The following is a 21,693-nucleotide window of genomic DNA, read 5'->3' on the forward strand; positions in this document are numbered from 1 at the left end:
CAATACACATACACAGGCCCTACAGGCCTATTTTACTAGTTTCCACAATAAACTTACCTCTTTTTCTTTAGCTACATTTTAGTTTTGGAGACTATAACTGTGAGATTATGTTATATGAAATGGAAAAAAGAAAACTGTCACTATGCCTCTGTACTGACCTCACACCTTCATGCCCATGTTCAGTTACCATTATTGCTCAACAGGTTCTGATCTCCCCAAGGCAGAGGTATTTTTGCCTGTAATTCCTCATGGCCTCAAGTACATGCTTAGCATGCAATTGATAAATGTAAGAAGCAGAGAGCCAGTGTAGAAGAATGGGAAGGATTTCTAAACTCAGGAAGGAATTCTAACAGTTTTGCCTGTTGTTTCCTGAGATGTTCCTGCTTCCAGCTGTCAGTCTGTGCCTACAGAGGCTCATTATGCACCATGAAGAGGAAACAAAGCAGACAGCACAAGCAGACAGGGGAAGATCAGTGAAGCCAGCATAGCTACAGTTCCAGCACTTTGCTCTCTTCAAGTTTTGGGTTGCACACCTGGTTTTACACATGTAAAGCACAAGTAATTCAGCATTTCCCACTGAGGATGCACATTGCTGCCTGGAAGGTGTTCTCATACCCAGCCCTGAGCATTTGATTATAGTTTAGCATCATGAAGCAAAAGATTCATCTCTGGCACAGAGAATGTTCAGTTCCTGTCTTACTGCCTCTAAGGCAAAGCCACACTCTGCTTGGCTTTTAAAGCTCCATCCCCTGTAAAGAAACACGTGGAAAATGAGCATCTTGGACAGGAGTTTGTAAAGCATCTTCTGCAACAGAGAAAAAGAGTTGGTATAAAGTTCAGTTTTCACCTAATTCCAGACGTGGCCAAAGAGAAAGAAGAAATCTGTGTTGTCTGTACCAGCACACAGTGATTTCCTCAATACAGTGTGATAACAGGAAGAAATCTTCTGTATTTGTCAAAAAGAGACAAGATTAAACCCAATTTGCACATGCTGGGCTGTGCATGTTTTCATGTCAGGTTCCTAAGACCCCAAAGCTTTATTTAAACACTGATTTGTTTCAGCTTGTAGAGGTCTCAGCTTTTACTGTAATAAACACCTCTCCTCATTTATTACTTAGCTATTATTTCTGTTTCCTTGAACTCAGATGGTCACTGGTGGGTGAGTCTTAACAGTAAGTTAAAGCATGAAACATGTATTGGTAGATTTTACAGATTACTTAAAAATGAGAAAATCCTTCTTTTTAAATTGTATTTTAACCTGTCTTACTTTAGACTCCTTCCACTACACCATGAAATCACTGAGAGATGGGAACAGCAGAACACACAGTGCTTACTCCTCATGTAGTATCAGATACTTGTCCCTGTTTTTAATTCCTTTATTACATTTCCTAGAGATGCCTCTGTCACACTTTGATGCTGACAGTGTTCCTGCCCTTTCAATGGGAATGGGAATTACATCTGTAAACCCTACAATGGAGTTAAAACACTCCCAGAGTTCCTCCTTCATGGCTGGCAAGGGCCCTGAACCAGTGTTGGTGCTCAGCTATTCTTCCTGGTCATGCCAGGCCACTGCCCAGCAGCCTGTGGGACACATGGGAGCCCACTGTGGTCAGATGTCCTGCTGCTGGGGACAAGGGGTGGTGACTGGGTGGCCGTGGCTGCCAGCCCCACTGACGTGATGGAAGCGAGCCCCAGGAGGGGAGGGTTCAGAGGTCACCCCAGGACAGCCACACACCCTGCTAACTGAGCACATCTACCTCCAGCTGAGGCTTCACAGGACTTTCTCCTCAGACTCCTCTAGTGACAACAGCTTCTACACTGTCACCTCACTATGAGGAATATGGAAGGATTTTCAGTATTTTTAGAAAAAACACTAAAATATGGATTTACAATGGAAAACTCAAAGAGGTGATACCACACAGAAGGTGAGGAATTTGCAAGTGGAACAAAGAACTTCAAGATGGGCTTGAAAGATCAGGAGTGACTCGTGCCAGGGAGTCAAATTTATTCCCTAGAAAGAAATTTATACCCTAGAAAGTCAAATTTATTCCCTAGAAAGAAGAAATTTGGCTGAAAAAAATAAATCACTGCTGGCTCTCAACTAACTTACACCCAGTGCTAACTGACCACATAAGCAAACAGTACTTTGTTTTTTAACATTTATTCAAACAAGAATAATGTCCTATGTATTTAATTACACACACAAGTTTGTACACATATTTTAAGCAGCTTAAACCTCTTCTTACCTTTCCTGTGTCTGGGTTTCCTCCATAATCCAAGTTATCTGAGCTGATTTCTGTTCTGCTTGAAGTGATTCCAGCTGGAATTTTGTTTGTGCTCAACAAACCTAAAAAAGGAGTATAACATGAATGAATATATATTTATACAGAGTTGAGGCTTTCATAGCAACAGCTGCATGAGAACTTTCTCTCATTAATACACAAGCACACCACTATAGTAGGTATATTGTAAACAGAGCTGAAGTAGTATTAAGAAATGGTACAGTCACAACATCCCAGTCAACTACACTGGGACAAGCAAGGTGTCTCCTTTGCTACTCCTGGGAAACCAGCAATTGTTGAATATAATCATGATCACAACACAGAAGCTTCTCTCAATCACAGTTGAAAACATCACCAATAAATGGAGGTTAATAGTGAGAAACATATTGATGTGCAGGGTCAGGTCAGGAGGAAGAACAAGCGGCTTCCTGGATGCCAGAAGACCCCTCCAAGGTACTGTCCCATTGTCTTAAACAACTGGAGATTGAACATTACAGCCTGTTTTAGTGACTGAATGTAATCTCCAAACATTACTAAAGGTGACACAGGGAAGATTATCTTAGTTGAATGATGTATTTCAGCCATAAAGAAAATGGATCACACACTTCTGAAAGTGTACATTTCTCAGCTGACAAAGGCTATTGCTTCTCTTGGACAGTGCTGGACTCTAGCAGTGGTGAATCTTTTACACATTGGACTATAACATCTTTAAAAAAATCCCAGTGGAATAACTTTAGCTGCCTGTGACACAAAACTATGCTCAATTTTGGTTTTTATTTGAAATTAACAGAGCTTGTACTTTAATTGGCTATTAACGTGTCATTATTGACAAAGCTATAGGCTTATATTTATTAAAAATGCCTGCACATTTAATGAGCTCATGATTTTATGCTGCTGTACAAATGACACTTTGAAAATAATCCTGAGAACTGGTAACACACTGATCCAATCTTGCAGCAAAGTTAAACCAGAAAAGAGTTGTTGTAACAAAATGCCTTTCACAACAAAAGGCCAAACCCATCTTTTTTTTGCTGAAACACACCCAACAAGGCATGGTGGCTCTGGAAGAGTTTTAAGCTTTTTTAAAAAAAAAAAAAATTGTAGAAATTAAAAGTTGTGGTTTAATCTGGCAGGCAGACAAAGCAAGCACACAGCTTCTTGCCCACTGCACACCAGTGGGATGGGGAGAACTGGGAGGGGAAAAAATAAAAAAAGAAAGAAAAACTTGTAGGTTGAGACAAAGACAGTTCAACATGACAGAAGAGAACAGTAACAATGATAAAAATATACAAAACAAGCAATGCACAGCATACTTGCTCACTACCTGCAGACCACAGATGCCCAGCTAGCTCCTGAGCAGTGTCCCAGCACCCAGGCAGGTTTCCCCAAGCTATACACTGTGCATCACATCGTACAGTAGGCACTATTCCTTTGGCCAGTTAGGGTTGGGTGTCCTGGATGTGTCCCCTCCCAGCTTCTTGAGCACCCCCAGCCTCTTTGCTAGTGGGGCAGTGTGAGAAGCCAAGAAGTCCCTGACTTGGTGTAAGCATTGCCTACCAGCAACCAAAATATCAGGGCGTTACCAACATTATCCTCATCCTAAATCCAAACCACAGCACTGTGCCAGCAGCTACTAGGAGAACTCCCAAAATGCAAAAAATTAACTCAAAGGCATTTGCAAGTCTGATTAAGGAATCCTGAGACACCCCCAGTCACTGTCTTTACCCACCTGTGGGTCAGGTCACCCCAACAGGTTGTGACCGTGGCTGCCACAATCCCTTACCTGAACTCTGAGTTCTGTGGCAAGAGGTGTCACCTTGCTCAGCAAGCTGTGTGTTCTCTGTGGGTGGAACAGAGGACAGCAACTGCTCATCAAGGCACTCCATTTCTTTCCTCATTTGTGCCACAGCAGCCCTGAGGTTGGCATTCTGCTCCTGCAGCTTCTTTATTTCCAGGCAAAGAGTATCTCTGCTCAGAGAACTTTTATCATCAGACTGAAACATCTGCAAAATAAAAGTATGACACAATAACCACCCATCATTAATGAGCAACATGTATTTTCTCCACACCACCACACACAGAGATCCTGATACTTGCAATCCATGAACAGACTTGGGCAAAAGGAACCATAGGAAGCAAGAAATCAGGTTATTCTGGGGAATTTTCCAGAGAGAAGTGTGCTGTGATGTGATGAGAACTTGAGGTGGCTCTGTTATCACTGTTCTTTGAAATATTCTCTATCTCCTCTATGCATGGGCCTTAAAGAACTTCCTGGCACAATAGCAGTCTCTTTGCTGACCTGCCAAATTCTTCAGAGTGTTATTTGAGACCACTTGTTCACAAGAACATAGAGAAGCTGGACACCCTTTGCTAAACTGGAAAAGGGGTGTATGGAAGATACCTGGCCAGCCAGGACAATGGACATCTAGAGAATCTCTAACCACTTCAGTTCTAAAATAAGCAGCAATGTCTTCCTTTTGTGCATTAGTTAGAGATAAGCTAATGGGGAACAACATAAAAGGGACATTTGTCAGATAATGACTGAAACTCTGCCTTCATAAAGACCTTGGGGATTAGACTTGGTGGAAGTATGAATTGATGAGCCGATGTCATTCTTACACACTTCTGGAACTGAAGAGGCTGACAAAGCCCAGTTTGCCAAAGCTATTCTAACTACTGCAAAAAACCCTGACATATCAGTAAAATACAAGCAGTTTACTTATAGAGTAATACATCCCAGAATCATTCTATTTCTTACATTTTTGAAGGGGAATTTCTTGGTGTTTTCTTCATGGGCTGTGTACAGCCTTAATATTGTCTTAAAGGTTTAATTTGGAAATCTAGTCCTGTGTGAATAAAGTGATGGCCTAAAATCAGGACAAGAATGTGAAACATTCTCAATCACCAACTTTAAGAACAGCTTTGCCCTGTTACACCAAAGGTTGCCAGCTCCAGAATCCCTGAATAGCAACAGGAAAACATAGGAAAAAGGAAAAACAGAGAAATGGTCCCTCTCATGTGCCTCCTCAATTTCCAAACTTGCTGCTTTGGGGGAGAGAAAAAAAAGGACAAACCCGAACACACAGACACTGATTGGAAAACACATTTCCTGGTCACTTCAAATTCCAGTCCAATCTTCAGGAAAGAGCTGTAGTAGGACTGATGAGGTATGAGGACCAGGCTATTAGGGCCCTGACATTATTAACTTCTGCTGTCTCTTCATTCAAAGTGTGACTGATGATGGTGTGTTATAACTGTGGTTTGCATTCAAACAGAGAACACAGTATTTAGATTCCACCCCTGTAAAATCTTCTCCACCTGGTGGCAACATTCATTATCAGCTATTAAGAAATGCAGATGCTATTTGGTACAGGAATATTACAATCCTGCAACTGTAGAATATACAATCCCACAGTCCCTAAATGAATCTGAATTTGAAGACCATCCAGTCTGGGTGCTTTGGAAAAGATGGCCTAATGCATTTGAAATATTCCTATTGACTGCTGCTAATTTATGTTGCTGAGCCCAAAAAGTACTTATTTGTATTCAATCCTAACCTTAAATTGTTGCAAAGAGTTGTTCTGCCTCAAGAGAGAACGCCAACCCATGAGGCCCTGCAACAGCACACGTGTCAGCAAACTACTTCAGTATCCACACTCAGGCCTTGCACAGCCTCCAGCACTACTCCTTTTCTGCCTTCTCCATCATTTCCCACCTTCATCAGTCAGTCCCCTTATTTCCCTGGTCATAACTCTGTTCTGTGAGTGTGATCTGGAATGTTAATAGCTTTCAAATTAAATTTCCCTGTCATAAAAACTACAGCTGCCTTAAGGCCTCTTTCTCCTGTAACAGAGGTTATGCAGAGGATGTCATCTCTGTTTGGCTTTTACAATCTCTCCAAGGCTGTTAAGGTGAGGAGAGGGGACAGAGAGACTGAAAAGGCATAAATGAAAGGCACAGCAGGTAGCAATGCATCACCCAGCTGTGTTCTCTAATTTTGGGGCCCAGAACTTCATCTGAACGTGCAACATACACACATACCAGTGCAGCTTGAACCAGAAATACAACTACTCTGGGTTTTTGATAGTGGAAAAGGGTCTAGACAGGAGACCAGATAATCAGTCAGAATTACTGTAAGCAATCTTTCCCTATCTGTGAACTTGTATGGTGTTATTAGTATGCTCCAATGAGGCAGACATCACCCAAGTCATATTCAAAATCAGTACAAGCAACATTTTCCAGGCTGGTGTGTTTCAAATCTCTCTTGTTTAATTAAAGGCCAAAAATGACTACTGTAATATTTCCAGCACTCTCATGAGGTCTCAAGACCTGTCTGCGGAAGGGACTGTACTGGGGTGTATTTAATCTTTCATGCCTCAGTCATCTGAACCAGAGGTCACCCATCACCCTGCTCCTTCTTTAAGAAGGCTCATTGATAGAAATGGCCTGTATTAATGGTTATCAATATCTGAAGGGTGGGACACAGGGGACATGGGCAGCCTCTTCTCAGTGTCTGTGGGGACAGGACAAGGGGTGATGGCCTCAAGTTGGAGCAGAGGTAGTTCTGCACCAATGTGTGGAAGAACTTCTTCAGGGTGAGGGTGAGGGAGCCCTGGGACAGGCTGCCCAGGGGGTGTGGAGTCTCCTTCTCTGGAGAGATTCCAGCCCCGTCTGGACACTGACCTGTGTGCCCTGTCCTAGGGACCCTGCTTTGGCAGGGGGTTGGACCCCATGGGCTCTGGAGGTCCCTTCCAACCCCTGGGATTCTGTGTTACCAATTCTAAACTTTTAATCACTTTCCCCTCCTTGTTTACAATTAATTTTGCAGAGAAAAATTAAGATAAAAGGTTCTAGTTCAGGAGAACAGATTTTGTTGTTGTTGCTTCTTTGTTTTTTAATCAACAGCCCTTCACATCAATCAGAGACCAAAAGGGCTTTGCTGAGTTGGGCACTGCTTATCCCACAGGCCAGAAGTACAAACCAGAGCGTGTTGGCAATGGAAAGTGTGAGGATGAAAACAAAGCCCCTCCCCAACCCTGATTGTCTTGGTACCTGAATGATCAATTTGCAGATCAGTCATGTTTGAAGTGAAATTGAGAAGACAGCTTGCTCCAGAGGAAGCTTTTGCTAGCAGTCTGCTTTTGCTAATACTTGTGATTTTATTTTTTCCCCTCCAGGAAGCACCTTTCTGAATACATCACACTGCATTCTGAAACCACCAGGCTTGCTGAACACTGCTTTCTGGTATCAGCAGGCTCTGGTGCTGATCTGGAGCTTTAAGATAGCTCCCTTTGTAAGCTTATTAGTTCCTGTAAAGCAGCCATTAAATCTTGCCTTATGTATTACAAGAAAAATAAACTTCAGTTCTGTTCAATGCCTTTAAGCAATGTTATGGCATGTTAGCTACAAAGAAATCAAGTGCAAGCCCTGCCTTCAGTTTTGTATTTGATTTTAGCTTGTAGCATTCAGATCTGAGAAGTCAGTTACTTGTTTGTTCTTTTACAGCTCTTCTTTAATGAAGAGCTTTGTGGATCCAAGCAGTTCAGCCCCTATTACTAACTGACAGATGTGACTTTTTCTTATTTCTCTCTTTTTCTTGCCACTTTCATCACCAGGCAGCCTAACTGCTCTCAATATGGACCAGCAAATAGGACACAACACTTAATTTTGTAGATCCAACTCTAATGGCTGTCTCAGGTCCCAGTGAGGGATGCCCCATGGATGAGGCTGCCAGAGACCCTTGCTCCCTCCTTGTCCTCCCCAGGGTCACCAGCAGCACAGGCAGCCTCTGTCTGTCTGACTCAACCTCACCTCTCTACCCATGCCTCTGCTGCTGCTCCCTCAACTTCAGCACCCTGTGCCAAAGCTGCCCTGGCTTAAACCTCTTTGGTTGAACCTCTTATGGTTTAGCACAGGACAGGAACGTCTGGACTCGATGATCTTAAAGGTCTTTTCCAACCTTGTGATTCTGTGGTAATACACTCTCTAACCGCTCTCTGCTGAGCATCTCTAGTGCCAGCAGGGTGCACTGCAGCTCGCTCTTTGCTGTCCACCTCTAACAAAACACAACGCATCATCCCTCAGCATGGCTTCCAGCCCCCCTTATGTTTGCAATTCTGAATATCGCCCCTTTTTTAAAAAAGAAATATGTATTTTAGTGAGTAACAATGAAAGGAAAAGTAGGTTGTGGTAAAAAGACATTATCTGAACAGCTGGCAAATTCAGATTTTGAAGCACTGCAGTAAAATTTACACTTTATACCCTTAAAATCTACAGAGAGTTTCAGGAACATTGCAGAAATTAATTCTTCCCATTCTGATGTGCCATGATGGTACAGTACTTGTCCTGTTTTGGCACAAATGTCTACATTTAGTGTGCTCCTCTTGCCAGTGAGTAATGGAACAAAGCCATAATGAAGTCAGTGACACTTAATCTATGTGTATTCTAGGCCAGAGATGTTTATATATTGAATTAAATATACAAAACAGATTAGCTGCTTACAAGGAGTCCAGTGGAAACAAGCCCTGATAAGGTGTCATTTCAGAATGAATTAATTCAAGGCAAGACATTAGGTGTTGTCTAACCTGTTTCTCCCCTTCAGGTGAAATGCTATGATTAAATGATGTTTGTATCATCTCTTCTCTCTCAACAGTTAAAGCAGGAAGATCAGTCTTCCCTTCATGCAACCTGTAGTCTGTTTTCTGTAGATCAGCCTCAGCCTAGGAGGGAGGGAAGGGAGGGAAAGGACATCAGTATCCCAACAAGAGAGTGCAGGTAAAAAAGAAAGAAAAAGAAGGGAACCAAAGTAAAAGGTATTTTAAATCACAGGACAGGGACTTCAAGCATATCCCTTCTGGGGCTTTGCCTTCCCAGAGACATCATTTGGCCTCATTGCCTTATCTTCTGTATGTGAAATGAGTGATGCCAATTCACTTGTCAGATGTGTTCCTGTGCTGCACCTATTGGCACCTGTGAATGAATCACTGTGGAAAGACAATGGTAAAATGAAACACCAGAGTCAACACCTGCATACTACACTTTGGAAACAAGTGTTTCCTCTGTACCCAGGATTTCACCAGGTCTTTGAGAATTATTGTCAGCTCATTCTCTAACAGTCTCTAAGCAATAAACATCTATTTGGGTTTTCAGAAACAGAAGCTTGTACATTGCACAAGCTATTTTTTTCCAGACAAGAACATTCTGAGTTTTTCAGGACTGATCATCTTCCTGTGACAGAATTCAAGCAGTACTGTGATCTCAAACTCTTTTTTGGCCTGGGGTTGGTCTAACTAAAGAGGGATCTTTCTTCTTCTGTTACAATGCCAAGAGAAAAGCAGCGTCTTCTCTCTGGTCTTTGATGAAATAGATCTGATTATCTGCTGTGCACAATCCAGCATCACTGTACACAATATAACATCACACATCTCTGAGAGAAGGCTGAAGTCACACCTCCTCTGAGAAATACCATGATGGGAAAATCTCCACAGCCACAACAGAGAGTTCCTAGATAGTGTTAGCATGAAACACTCACCTGCTCTCTTGCTGAGGACGAGCTTTGTATTAGTTCCTCTGATTTCTGACACCAATTACTGTCACCATTCTCACAGAGCTGCTGCCAGTCCAGTTCTTGCATTTTACTCTGTTCCAGAATGCCTTCTTGCTCAGCTGTCAGGAACAGTTGCTGTTTGTATCTGTGATACACAGAGCAAAGCTGTTGATTTCAGCACAATAAAAGCTGAGAATGTTTTGTGGGTTTGTTTTGGTTTAAAGTCTCACCCCTGATTGCTGTCCTCATCTTCTTTTCTTGCTCTATTTTCCAAATTACCTATTTTATTCTATTCCACACTAAGTATTTTACTGGGGAAAAAAAGCATTTTAATTGCTTAGAGCTCAGCAATCTCCTAGAGTCCATCTGTATGGGTATTTAGAGTCACCTGTGGAGGCCACCTCAGCTTAAGTGGCATAACGTGCTCTTCAACACCAATACAACTCTCAACAGTATCATCCACAGAATGTTTCCTGGTTGCTAATAACAGAAGGGAGACACAAAAGGGTTAGGAATTAAAGATGTTGGAAAGAATCATCTGGTCCAACATTTCATGGGAAAGGCAGCCTAGATAAGATTATCCAGTACCCTGTCCAATTGTGTATTGAACACCTCTAGTGATGGGGACTCCATGCTGTCCCTGAGGCAGTTGTTCTAGTCATTGATTGTTCTCACCCTATAAAAAAATAACTCTTATGCCAGTGCAACTTGTACCCATGGCCCTGGGTCTTCTCCATGTGGCTCTCAGGAGAAAGCCTCCATCCTCTTTGCAGCCACCCTATACATACTAGAAAATTCCTTCTCTGGAGAGATTCCAGCCCTGTCTGGACACCGACCTGTGTGACCTGTCCTAGGGAGCTGCTTTGGCAGGGGGTTGGACCCCATGGGCCCTGGAGGTCCCTTCCAACCCCTGTGATTCTGTGACAACGATGTCCCCACGAGCCTTCTCCAGGGAGGAGAGGCTTAACTTCTTCAGTCTCTCTTCAACTGTGAGGACCAGAACTGGACAGAGTACTCCAGGTGTGTTACCTGTTTAGCTGCAAACTTCTGTGGGCCTTCCACATAAACAAGTTGGGCACAAAGCTGATAAGTACAACGTTCTGAATTCCTTCATCACACTCTATTAAACAAGATAAATCAAGTCACTCACTTTCTGATAAGAGCATCTTTCTCTCTTAAACAAGCACTGTAACTCCATTCTCTTCTGCACAGCTCAACTTCCAAACTTTTATGTCTCATCTGCAGTTCTCTCATCTGCTGCTTCAGCTGTTTTAATTGTTTGACTTGGGCTTCATTCACTGAAGCTGGCATTGCATCCTTTTCCTTGGCAGCACGAGCCAGTTCTTCATGCCTAGAAGATGTAGAGAGACAGAATGAAATGAGGCTTCAATCAACACAAGCACATTATTTTTTGGTGCTGCTGACTTCCTTTATCCACTTGGTTCAAGCAAATTCAAAGGATCATTGTTGGAACAGTGGCAACAGAAATAAATACCTGCTTGTCAGCATAACAGGTTGCAGGGAGGTCTTTGGAGGTGTTTTTTATTTCAAAGTGTGAAGTTGCACTCTTTATTTGCATTATGACCATGGCTGAATCCTTCTTAGACCACTGCAGAGCGTTTAACCCCAGTTTATCACAGAACTTTAGGTCTGTGATTAGCACAAAGAACAGCAATAGTTCACCTGTTATGGGATCAGGGTGATCCTCAAAAAATAAGGGGTTTTTTTTCTTAAAATGACTCATAGGGAACCTATTTTAACAGCTAAACCACTCCATTCAACATGCTCTTTTCCCATACTTAAAATATTCCTCATGGTAATTGAACTATTGAAAGACAGCTATGAACAGGTGGCCCAAATAAGAGCCTGTAGGACTCTATGGAGCAAAAATCCCTCTGTGAATATTCAGTTTTCATTCACAGATAAATTTCCTGAGCATGTACTCACACAAAAATAGAGACCAGGTTTAAAGCAGGACACAAGCAAGCAGTTAGAAGACCAAACAGTGCCTACAGAATACTCAAATCTAACAGTAGAATAGAAGGAGACATGCAACTAATAATTGTATCATATTCTTACTCTGCATATAAATGTTCAAAACATATCCAAAATTTTGGATATACAGGATTAATGCAAAACAGAAGGAAGAGAAATTGAACTATGAGTAAGTCTTATAAGTTAAGATTGAGCTAGCAATAAGTAAAGCATAAAAGATAAAAGCCCCAATAATACTCTGGTTTGAATGAGTTATTTTCTGTCACTCAATATGTTTCATATAGAAAGAGATATAATAGAATCATAGAATGGTCTGGGTTGGAAGGGACCCCAAGGATCACAGAGCTCCAACCCCCTGCCACAGGCAGGGACACCAACCTCCAGGCCTGGAGCTACACAAGGCTGCCCAGGGCCCCAGCCAACCTGGCCTTGAACACCCCCAGGGATGGGGCACCCACCCCCTCTCTGGGCAGCCCCTTCCAGCCCCTCACCACTCTCTCTGTAAAAAACTTCCCCCTAATATCTCATCTAAATATTCTTTCCTTCAGCTTCACTCCATCCCCCTTGTCCTGCCAGTCTCTGCCCTTTAACAAGCCAATTCCCCTCCTGTTCCTCTGCTCCCTTCAGGGACTGGGAGGCTGCAATGAGGTCCCCCCACAGCCTTCTCTTCTCCAGACTGAACCAGCCCAGCTCCCTCAGCCTCTCTCCGTAGGGGAGCTGCTCCAGCCCTCTGAGCATCTCTGTGGCTCCTCTGACCCCTCTCCAACAGTCCCACATCTTTCTTGTACTGGGGCCCCAGCTCTGGACACAGGACTCCAGCTGGGACCAATAGCATCCTGTACATGACACCTACTGAGAGCTACTACATTCAGAGGCAGCTCCAAGCAGTACTGGAAACCAAAACAGTATTAGAGATCCCTAATCAAGCACTCAAGTCTGAAAATTGCAAAGATTAAAGGTTTCTTCTCAAGCACTATCAGAGTTATGCTGCATATCACAGAGTAAGCAGTATGTGTAAATTTACATGCAATAATTACATGTGCAGTTGCAGTTCCTTTGTTCATACTGAGTCAACAGCAGTTGGGCACGTTATCTGTATAGTGGAGACTGTAATCAAACAGATTGTAGGTCCATCAGTATAGCAGTATCCTTCCCTGAAGCCCACCACAAGAAAACAAAGCCAGAAACTCCAATCATGACAACTTTCACAATCCAGGATTCCACGGATACCACTAATGACCATTCATCTGCTACCCTAATAAGATATTGAGAAAGTAAAGTTGGTAGGCAGAAGCAATCAATTTTATTAGGCAGAAATCAACACAGCTGGAAAAAGCTGGCTATCTCTTAGACACACAAACCCTTCTTCTGAAAGCCTGCCTGCTTTTCCCAACACTACTGGTTTAAGGTGAGGGGGTTTCTTCCCCCTCTACCTGTACATCATGGTTTGTTCAAGGATTAAGCTGTCAGTTAAACCTCCCCTGGAGCAAGTGAGCACAGGCACCAAAGAACCATCTGAGTGGTGCTGGATGATGATCAGCAAAGACTGCACATGTAGAGAGTACTGACTTTGGAAGAGTGAACTCCTCATTACCAGCCTCAGAAGGATGAGATAGGCCTTCCATCCAAGAAGACTTGTATATCATTTCTGGTTGTGTAGGGAAAACTCAGTCACTGTGCATGAAATTCAGATGTACACCACAAACACTCCTGCTTCCTGCTATCCTGGAAAGAATTAGTTCAGTATATAGGTTGAAGAAAACCAGCAACAGAGCGTGTGTTTCACACAGGAATGATTTGGGATCATCACTAGCAACCAACAAAGGGGAACCAACTGTTTAAAAGGGCAGACACTGGCAGGACAAGGGGGATGGAGTAAAGCTGAAGGAAGGAGGGTTTAGATGAGATATTAGGGGGAAATGTTTTACAGAGAGAGTGGTGAGGGGCTGGAAGGGGCTGCCCAGAGAGGGGATGGGTGTCCCATCCCTGGGGGTGTTCAAGGCCAGGTTGGATGGGGCCCTGGGCAACCTTGTGTAGCTCCAGGCCTGGAGGTTGGTGTCCCTGCCTGTGGCAGGGGGTTGGAGCTCTGTGCTCCTTGGGGTCCCTTCCAACCCAGCCCAGTCTGGGATTCTATGAGATTACAATAAAAGCATTCATGCTGTGAGTAGAGGGTAACAGTTTACAAGTTTCCTTCACTTCATGGGACAGAACTAAGTTACTGATTTCAACTGTCTGCTTTTGAAACCCAGGCTCTCTCTTTTTCATGTCTGCATCAAGTCTGGCTAGTGGTTCCTACAGGGAAGCAGCAGGCAGGTAGCACCAGTACAATGGCACTGATGGACACACTGCATTGTTACAGGCTTTTCTGAACAGTGCACAAGGGGTATTTCACCATTGCTCTAATGAAAACCAGAGTGTGCTGAATTACACTCGTCAGCTGGCCTGTGCTAGGTCACCCAACACAACCTGTACAGCAAATGGGAATTTAAAGAAGCACATCAGCCATATGGCATCCTTTCCAAATAAGATCAGATTCCATAACCATAGGGGAAAAGAAGAAAGAGAGAGATAATGCCTTGGAGATGTTAAAGTTCAATTCCCTTGTAGACACGTGAACATTTGTAATACATCAAAGAATCCCATTTTGGACATATCCAAACTTTCTTTTGTTTGTGTGAGACCTGATGATCTCTGGAGGTCCCTTCCAACCCCTACAAGTCTGTGATTCTGTGTGTGTTCTAGTTTGGTTTTTAGTGGTGGGGGTGTGGGTTGGGGTTTTTTTTCTTTTCTTTTTTTGTTTAAACTGGATACTTTACTTAGCACTAATCTAATTAATTTATTTCAGTCTTTTTTCCCCAAACTTAGATTTTTAAGTATAAAATAACAAATAGTAAATTCACATTATAAGCACATGAAGAAATGGATATTATTATGTACAAACTACTACAAGAGTTAGGAAATCCATCTTTTTATACACACACATATATATACATTTAACTATTCCCCTCTATTTTTGCAAAACAACAACAAAAACAGTATTAAACCACAAAAAGTGGTCACTGACAAGCCACAAGAAAAAGATTTGAGAGGTTAATCATACAGACTTATAATCACTGAGCTTTTAAAGTTAAGCAGAACAATTCACTGCTATTACATGGGAAAGTTTTGACTGTAGTCAAGCGAATACTTGCAGAACTACTGAAAAGGTAAGAAACTACAGCCTGACTGAAAAGCTGTCAGAAAAACACTACCATGGCTTTCCACTCTGGAGATAAAGTGACAAGAGGGCTGCTGGGAGATGGGAATCTATGGGAAAAACCTCCCCTCCTGCCCCCCACCTCCCTTATAGCTACTGAATTTTAATTTAAAGGGAAAATAAGCAAAATAGTCATATTGTTTGACATACTTGAGAAAAAAAAAATCTGTTGTTGGAGGAATTCACATTTCAATCCCAAGAAGAGTACTACAGTATGGCCAGTCCAGCATCAAATTCCTGCAAAGTAACATTGCAAGTTACTCAGAGTCCAAAACACAGAAAGCAAAGCCACCAGTGAAACACCACTGCAGCAGAGTGAAACACATCCTTGACAGCACCTTTGCTTCATAACTGCATGAAAACCTGCTCATAAGGGTTTTTCAGGAATTAAACCATTGCAGTGAGCAGCCATTTGGGTGCCCAGGCTGATAAAAGTATTTTAAGAGAGTTTATGAGGTGCCCTCATGCTTGCAGAACAGCAGCTCATCAGCTTTCACCACACAACACACAGAGGTAACTTCTAAATCAAGTCAGTTGGCAAGTGCTGTTCAACTGAGAAGGGCTCGTGCTCCTTTGGGTAGGTTATAAACTGTCTTTGGGGACAGGGTGAGACTCCTGGGTGAAGACAGGTTATTTTAGCAGTACCACTATACTGAGAGCAGTGAGATACAGGCTGGCAGGTGTTGGGTGCAGGATGTAATTCCCTAACAATCTCTTTTACCTCTTCCATTTGTATTATATATATTGGCTTGGTTGACAGGCCCCAAATTAACCATTCTAGTCCTGATGATTAAAAACATCGATATATAAGTGATTGAAAGTTATTTGAAAGTCAAATACAGTTTTATACAAAAACAAAGGGGAAGGTTTTGTTGTTCTTTACCATGTGTAATACACAGAGAGGTGTATAGTGCCCCCCTAAGGTTCCACAGTTAAAGGTCAAAATTCACTCTTGGTAGGGTAACCCTTTTAGGATGAAGTGATAGCAACCCCAGGGACAGATAGGGGAGAAAAAAGCCTTGTAATTAGGAGTATGATAAACATTGTGCATTTACTCAACCTGCCTAAGGCTGCCTCTGCTTTCTAGATGCTGACCTTTCCTGTGGTTTCAAGGTTAACTGATTTAGCAGTGTGCTGCCTACATGAAATAATCTTACACAATCTCGGATTACTAAACACATTCTTAGCAGTTCCTTACAAGGGGCTGCTGCCAGACATGGGAAGCAACAGCTACTACACAAGTAGTGCAGAATTTTCTAAAATGTCATTACAAATCTCATCAATTTAGGCAAAAAAAAAAAAGAGGCAAAACTTGAAAAATAAAAGCTGCTACAAATACAGCAATGGTAACCTGAAGATTGTCATTAAAAAACAAGCAAACAAAAAAACCCACCTCCTCCCCCCCAAAAAAAACCAACACCAAAAAACAGGAAAAAAGGATTTCTAGCTGGTACCACAGCAACACAGCATCGTTTCTCCACACTCTTCCACTTGTTTCTGACAAGCAAACTGTCCTTCCAGTTCTTGGATTTTCCTCTCTAGATCACATTGTAGGTTCACATACTCCTCATGCTGATGACCTACACAACAGTTCCTAGAGTTATAAACAAAAGTGAGACAAATTCACAGTAAAACCACTTCTGGTGACGTAAGGAGCCATACATAGCTACTTTTTTTTTTAACAGTAACACATAACTATAAACTCTGCTCTCATTTCCTAAGGAAAGTCACCAGAATTTTTTCTCATCAGGCAGCTTATGCCATTTCTCAAAACTTACTTCAGAAGTTAGCTGTATAGGAAATATTGTGGTTCTGCTGCAAAGTAGTGCAAGACTTCCACTTACGTAGGACAGAGTTCCTCTTCCACCCAAATATTACTGATACCTAAGAAAAAATTGCAAAACAAGGAGTGCCCAGCAGAAATCTGAGCTTTTAGATATAGTTAAAAACAAAAGCAGCCCTGGATCTTTTCCTCTTCTTCCCCCAGTATTTTTATTTGGTGTCAACAGAAGAAGTTTCTCTGAGATACAGCAGAATCCAGTGAAGCCAGCATCCCAAATTCACTGCATCTTTCCCTGCAAGACTCAACAGTCTCAGTGCAGCTTGTTACACCCAGACAGACCTGGGCTGATATTGTGCAGTTCTGTGACCTCCTGATTACTTTCAACTCTAAAGTACAGTTATTTTATGCAGCTGAATGATCACTTTATTTGGTTAGGTAAGGTTGTAACAGCTACATGGCAGAACCTCAGACTAGAACTGGATAGGCACAGACAGCTAAATGCACATTCACTTTCACATTCTGCTAGATTTTCCTCTTAAATTTACACTTCACCTGAATGAATCCAAATCCTGTAGCCCAGGATTATGCAGATAAGTCTAACAGGAGTGTCATGTCAGTGGAGTCTAGACAGGCATTTTACACCTCCCCTGTTCATAACTCTCAAGGGCAAGGCAGATGGGAAGACTAATTCCTGTCCTGCTCAGGGATCAGTATCCATCTCAGCCAGGCAAAGAGGCAACGCTGGGTGCAAGACTCCAACACCTCCTCCCATTCCCAAAGGATAAGCTCCATAGAAAATTCCTGAACTGACTTTAAATGAGTCATAGAACGTGTTAGGTTGGAAGGGACCTTTAAAGGCCATCTAGTCCCACCCCCCTGCAGTAAGCAGGGACACCTTTAACTAGATCAGGTTGCTCAGAGCCCCATCAAGCCTGACCTTAAATATCTCCAGGGATGGGGCCTCCCCCACCTCTCTGGGCACCCTGTGCCAGGGATCCACCACCCTCAGAGTGAAGAGCTTTTCCCTAATATCCAACCTCAATCTCCCCTTCTCAAGTTTAAACCATCACCCCTCCTCCTACTGCCACATGCCCTTGGGAACAGTTCTTCCCCAGCTTTCCTACAGGCACCTTCCAGGCACTGGAAGGCCAATGTAAGGTTCTCCATGAGCCTTCTCTTCTCCAAATCTGCATATACCACAATAACATGAATCAGCAGTGACCTTTTAAGAATTCCAGATCTCTACTAACAACTGAAAAAAAGTATTTAAAACTTACCCAGCCACCTCTACATTGTACCTGCAGTTTGACCCAGAACACTTAGAGCTGGTACCATGTTTAAGAGGTTAATCCCAAGGATACCATTACACCTGAAGGCAGCAGTTACACTACACAAGAATGATGTGCAAACAGAGCTCAAGAAACAGGTTTATTCTTCCCTCCCCCTGCAAATTTTACCAGTCTATAGAGAATAATAAAGATTAGTGAGAATGACTAAAATAAATAAGTCATTGCCTTAGATATCCTAATCTTTTAATTGGCTGTATTAAGCAAAAATCTCAGTCCTGTGGCTGGACATGCCCCAACAGACTGCCTTCCTTCACAGGGGCCTATCAGAGAAGGTGGGACAAACCATATCTTAGAGACCACAAACCCAATTCCTATCATAATATCAGCTTGTAGTGGCTTAAAATAGCTGGAAGGCTGAACCACTGATATTGAATCTACAGCACTATTAATGACAGTAGTGCTGCAGTCAACCATTGTGGTGTTTCCTTGTGTGCACAGAAGGTAAACACATCTTGATATGACTCATATCAGAATACTTTCAGATTCATCTCATTTCTCAGAGTTGTTGCAGTGTCCATGTCCTTCTGACAAACCCTTTTCTGCTCCCCACATTATGTTTCCCTTAAAAATCACACCATCTCCACCCAACCATATTGTCTCTCCAACATACACCCTGGCAAATTAAGCTGTATGTTTAAAAGCATCCTCACTTTGACTTAATGCTATCCTTTCTAGAGAAAGGACACGTTGGAACACGTTGCTAGAACTCAGACAAGTCACTGTGGAAGCCAAGGTATAGGATGTGCAGAGATAGTCCCAGTCATTGTGTCAGCCCTCACTCTTATCACGTTCCAGGTGTTCCTCTGTCAGAACAGGTAACTGCATCTCTGTGCTCAAATTGTTCTTTACTGCATAAATGTTACTCCTTTCTCCTAATCCAAATACATCCTAGAGAAGCTATAGTTCTCTTTTCCTGCATACTATTCTAAGGAAGTCACATCTCACCTGTGAAACCATTCCAACTCTGTTTCACGTTCCTCAACGTGTTGTTGATAAGTGATAATGAAGATTGCATCATCTTCTTCTTCTTCTTCCCCTGACAAACATTCACTCCAGTTGTACTCTCAGATCACTAAACTCTGCCCATGTGGCACTTTCAGATGTTTTAAAATGAATGAATGTGACATCATAGCTTTCTACCTCTTTCTCCTCAAGCTCACAGGTTATAGACAAAAGTCTTCTTTCCATTTGTTAATTTTTTCCTGCATGTCTTGGAGTTGTTTCTTGACATCTCACAGCATTTCATTTTAACATGGAACTTGCAAGCATGGAGCTCTTTCCCTTCCTTTTCTTTCCACCGAAGGAGATGGTTTAGTTCTTTCTCCATTTCTAACACTACTATAAATCTGAAACAGGAGCTGACAGAAGACAGTTAAAACTGATAATTGATCAAATTAAGTACCTCATCAATCCCAATCTATTGCATATAGCTGATAATTAATTACCAGTGAATTATAAATTGTACATTTTCCTGGACTATGAGGCATTGGATGCTCCTGGAAGCAAAATTTACTTTTATTATAGTCCTGCATCTGCCAGGGATAAGGTTTTCCAAATTAGTTGTGAGATGCCATTAAATTTTGGCATGGGAAAACATAATTTTCTCTTTTCTCTACAGATTGAAAACAGAGACCTCAAAAGAGTCAGCTGCTGTACACTGCAAGCATATTTCTCTTTTCTTGAAGGCATTTATGACAAATGATATTCCAGTTCTTGGTGGCAACTGTCAAACCATGTAGAAAACAGTGTAAGGAGCATCTTCTTCATTTGGGTAAGCAGAAATAGGTATTTTCTGTAGAAGTCCCTGTTGGGGGATATTCATGAGCAGTATTGCCTCCCTGCCTATAACACACAAAGCTGAGAGAGACCTGATCTTTCTAGATCTTCCTTTCAGCTACCAAATGAATCTGATAGCTACAGTTAAACATCAACTCAATCTGACTCGCTTCCCCCTTCCACCTCCATCACAAAGAGCTTAAAGATAAAAAATGCTTTTTTTAGGAGATGCTGCGTGGACTCAAGGCACTGAAAGAAACTATGCTCAGTCTGTGGCCACTGAGGTATCAAAAAGCTTTTGTAGGTGCCTTTCAAAAGCCTGATGTATGCTCCATTAGCTAAAATTAGCAACACATTATCAGACAAGACCTTTGCGTGAGGAATCAAAAACAAGAGCATAACTCCAGCCTATCACTCCCTTGCAATCATCAAACTGATGCCACAATTTTTTCTTGGAAAGAGGTGGTTCAGAAAAATAAAACTTCTTTTATAATCTCTTGCTACAATTATCTTAAAATTAAAGGGCAACACTCTGTTTCTTATAAAAACAACCTTCCTCCCTATCTCCATGTATCTCACTTCAATTAATGGCACTGGTAAATCGAAAGTGATATCCTGAGTTTGGATTACACATAACATGGGCATCATTAATTTCATATAAAAATATCAGTGAATGAGCCTTCCTCTGATTTTAAAATACTGCTTTCCATCACAGAGCACTGGATTTCTTAGAAATGCAATTTAATAGGGAAGAAAGGTGCATTTAGCCTTTGACTGTAGCAGTATTAGTAATTGCAAACTAGTTTCAATAAGGACAATAATGGAAATAACAGTGTAATTTTAAATAGAAATTGCCCCACTTGCCTGGATGCCTTACAGTCCAAAGAAGAGTAGTGCACCTGTATGTGATGACATTAAAAGATGACTTTGGAAGCATCACATGTGTGAGTGAGAGACAACATCTTACAACAAGCACAGCTCACCCATACAGCCTAAACAGTAAAGTAACCCATTAGCACCCAACTGCTTGCTTCAAGAACATCCCACATAGGTACTTCCATTCCCAACAGGCTCACAGGACTCACATCAGCCTCTTTACAAACAAAGATGGTGTCTTGGCTGCGAATCACACACAACAATGTGGTTGGCATATCTGATTCAGTGGAGATTTCACAACTGTTACTACTGAAACTCTACTTCAACAACAAGAAGTTACACACCATGCTTGGGCTAGTCACCGTTCAAAGGAGGGGAACAAGGTGATAATACTTGAGAACATGCAGACTTCACTACTACCCCTGTTTGTCAAACAGATATGAAGCTTTAAAATCATGAGGCAGCTGTATTTGCTTCCCTCTCCCTTGCTATCCTCATAGCACATCCTTATCCTGTGAAGAGTATGACACGCAGAGCAGACCAGCAGAGCTAACGAACTAGGGTTGCTTCACTTCCTTTCAGAACTGCAGAAGAGGGGATATTAAAGGAGATGCCATACAAGCAGTACCAGTTAAGTACCTCTAGCCAAAACTGTTTTCCCTGATGAAGCAGCAACAGGCAGAACAAAGATCACCTGAGTGTTAGCACAGTTGCTTACCGCGTGCTGCAAGTCACGATGGGACAACCAACCAACACAGGCCACAGCTACACTGTTCAGTAGTTGTACCATAGGATTGCTCATGGCAACACAGTTCTGAGGAAAAGAAAAT

The 21,693-nt window shown here is 42.2% G+C and overlaps 1 protein-coding gene across 1 annotated transcript in view; it reads right to left on the reverse strand.

The window, feature by feature from the left end:
• CCDC57 (coiled-coil domain containing 57) overlaps nucleotides 1–21,693 on the reverse strand; it is a gene marked incomplete at both ends in the record, with an annotated part of 45,729 nt that overhangs the window by 16,870 nt on the left and 7,166 nt on the right. Inside the window, 7 exon segments of the mRNA XM_084273750.1 lie at nucleotides 2,247–2,347; nucleotides 4,012–4,018; nucleotides 4,022–4,285; nucleotides 8,867–9,001; nucleotides 9,814–9,973; nucleotides 10,979–11,179; nucleotides 16,563–16,673. Of these exon segments, the coding sequence (XP_084129876.1) occupies nucleotides 2,247–2,347; nucleotides 4,012–4,018; nucleotides 4,022–4,285; nucleotides 8,867–9,001; nucleotides 9,814–9,973; nucleotides 10,979–11,179; nucleotides 16,563–16,673 (979 nt within the window).

Source organism: Gallinula chloropus, assembly GCF_964237585.1.
Source record: "Gallinula chloropus genome assembly, chromosome: 20".
In the NCBI taxonomy this organism is placed as follows: Eukaryota; Metazoa; Chordata; class Aves; order Gruiformes; family Rallidae; genus Gallinula; species Gallinula chloropus.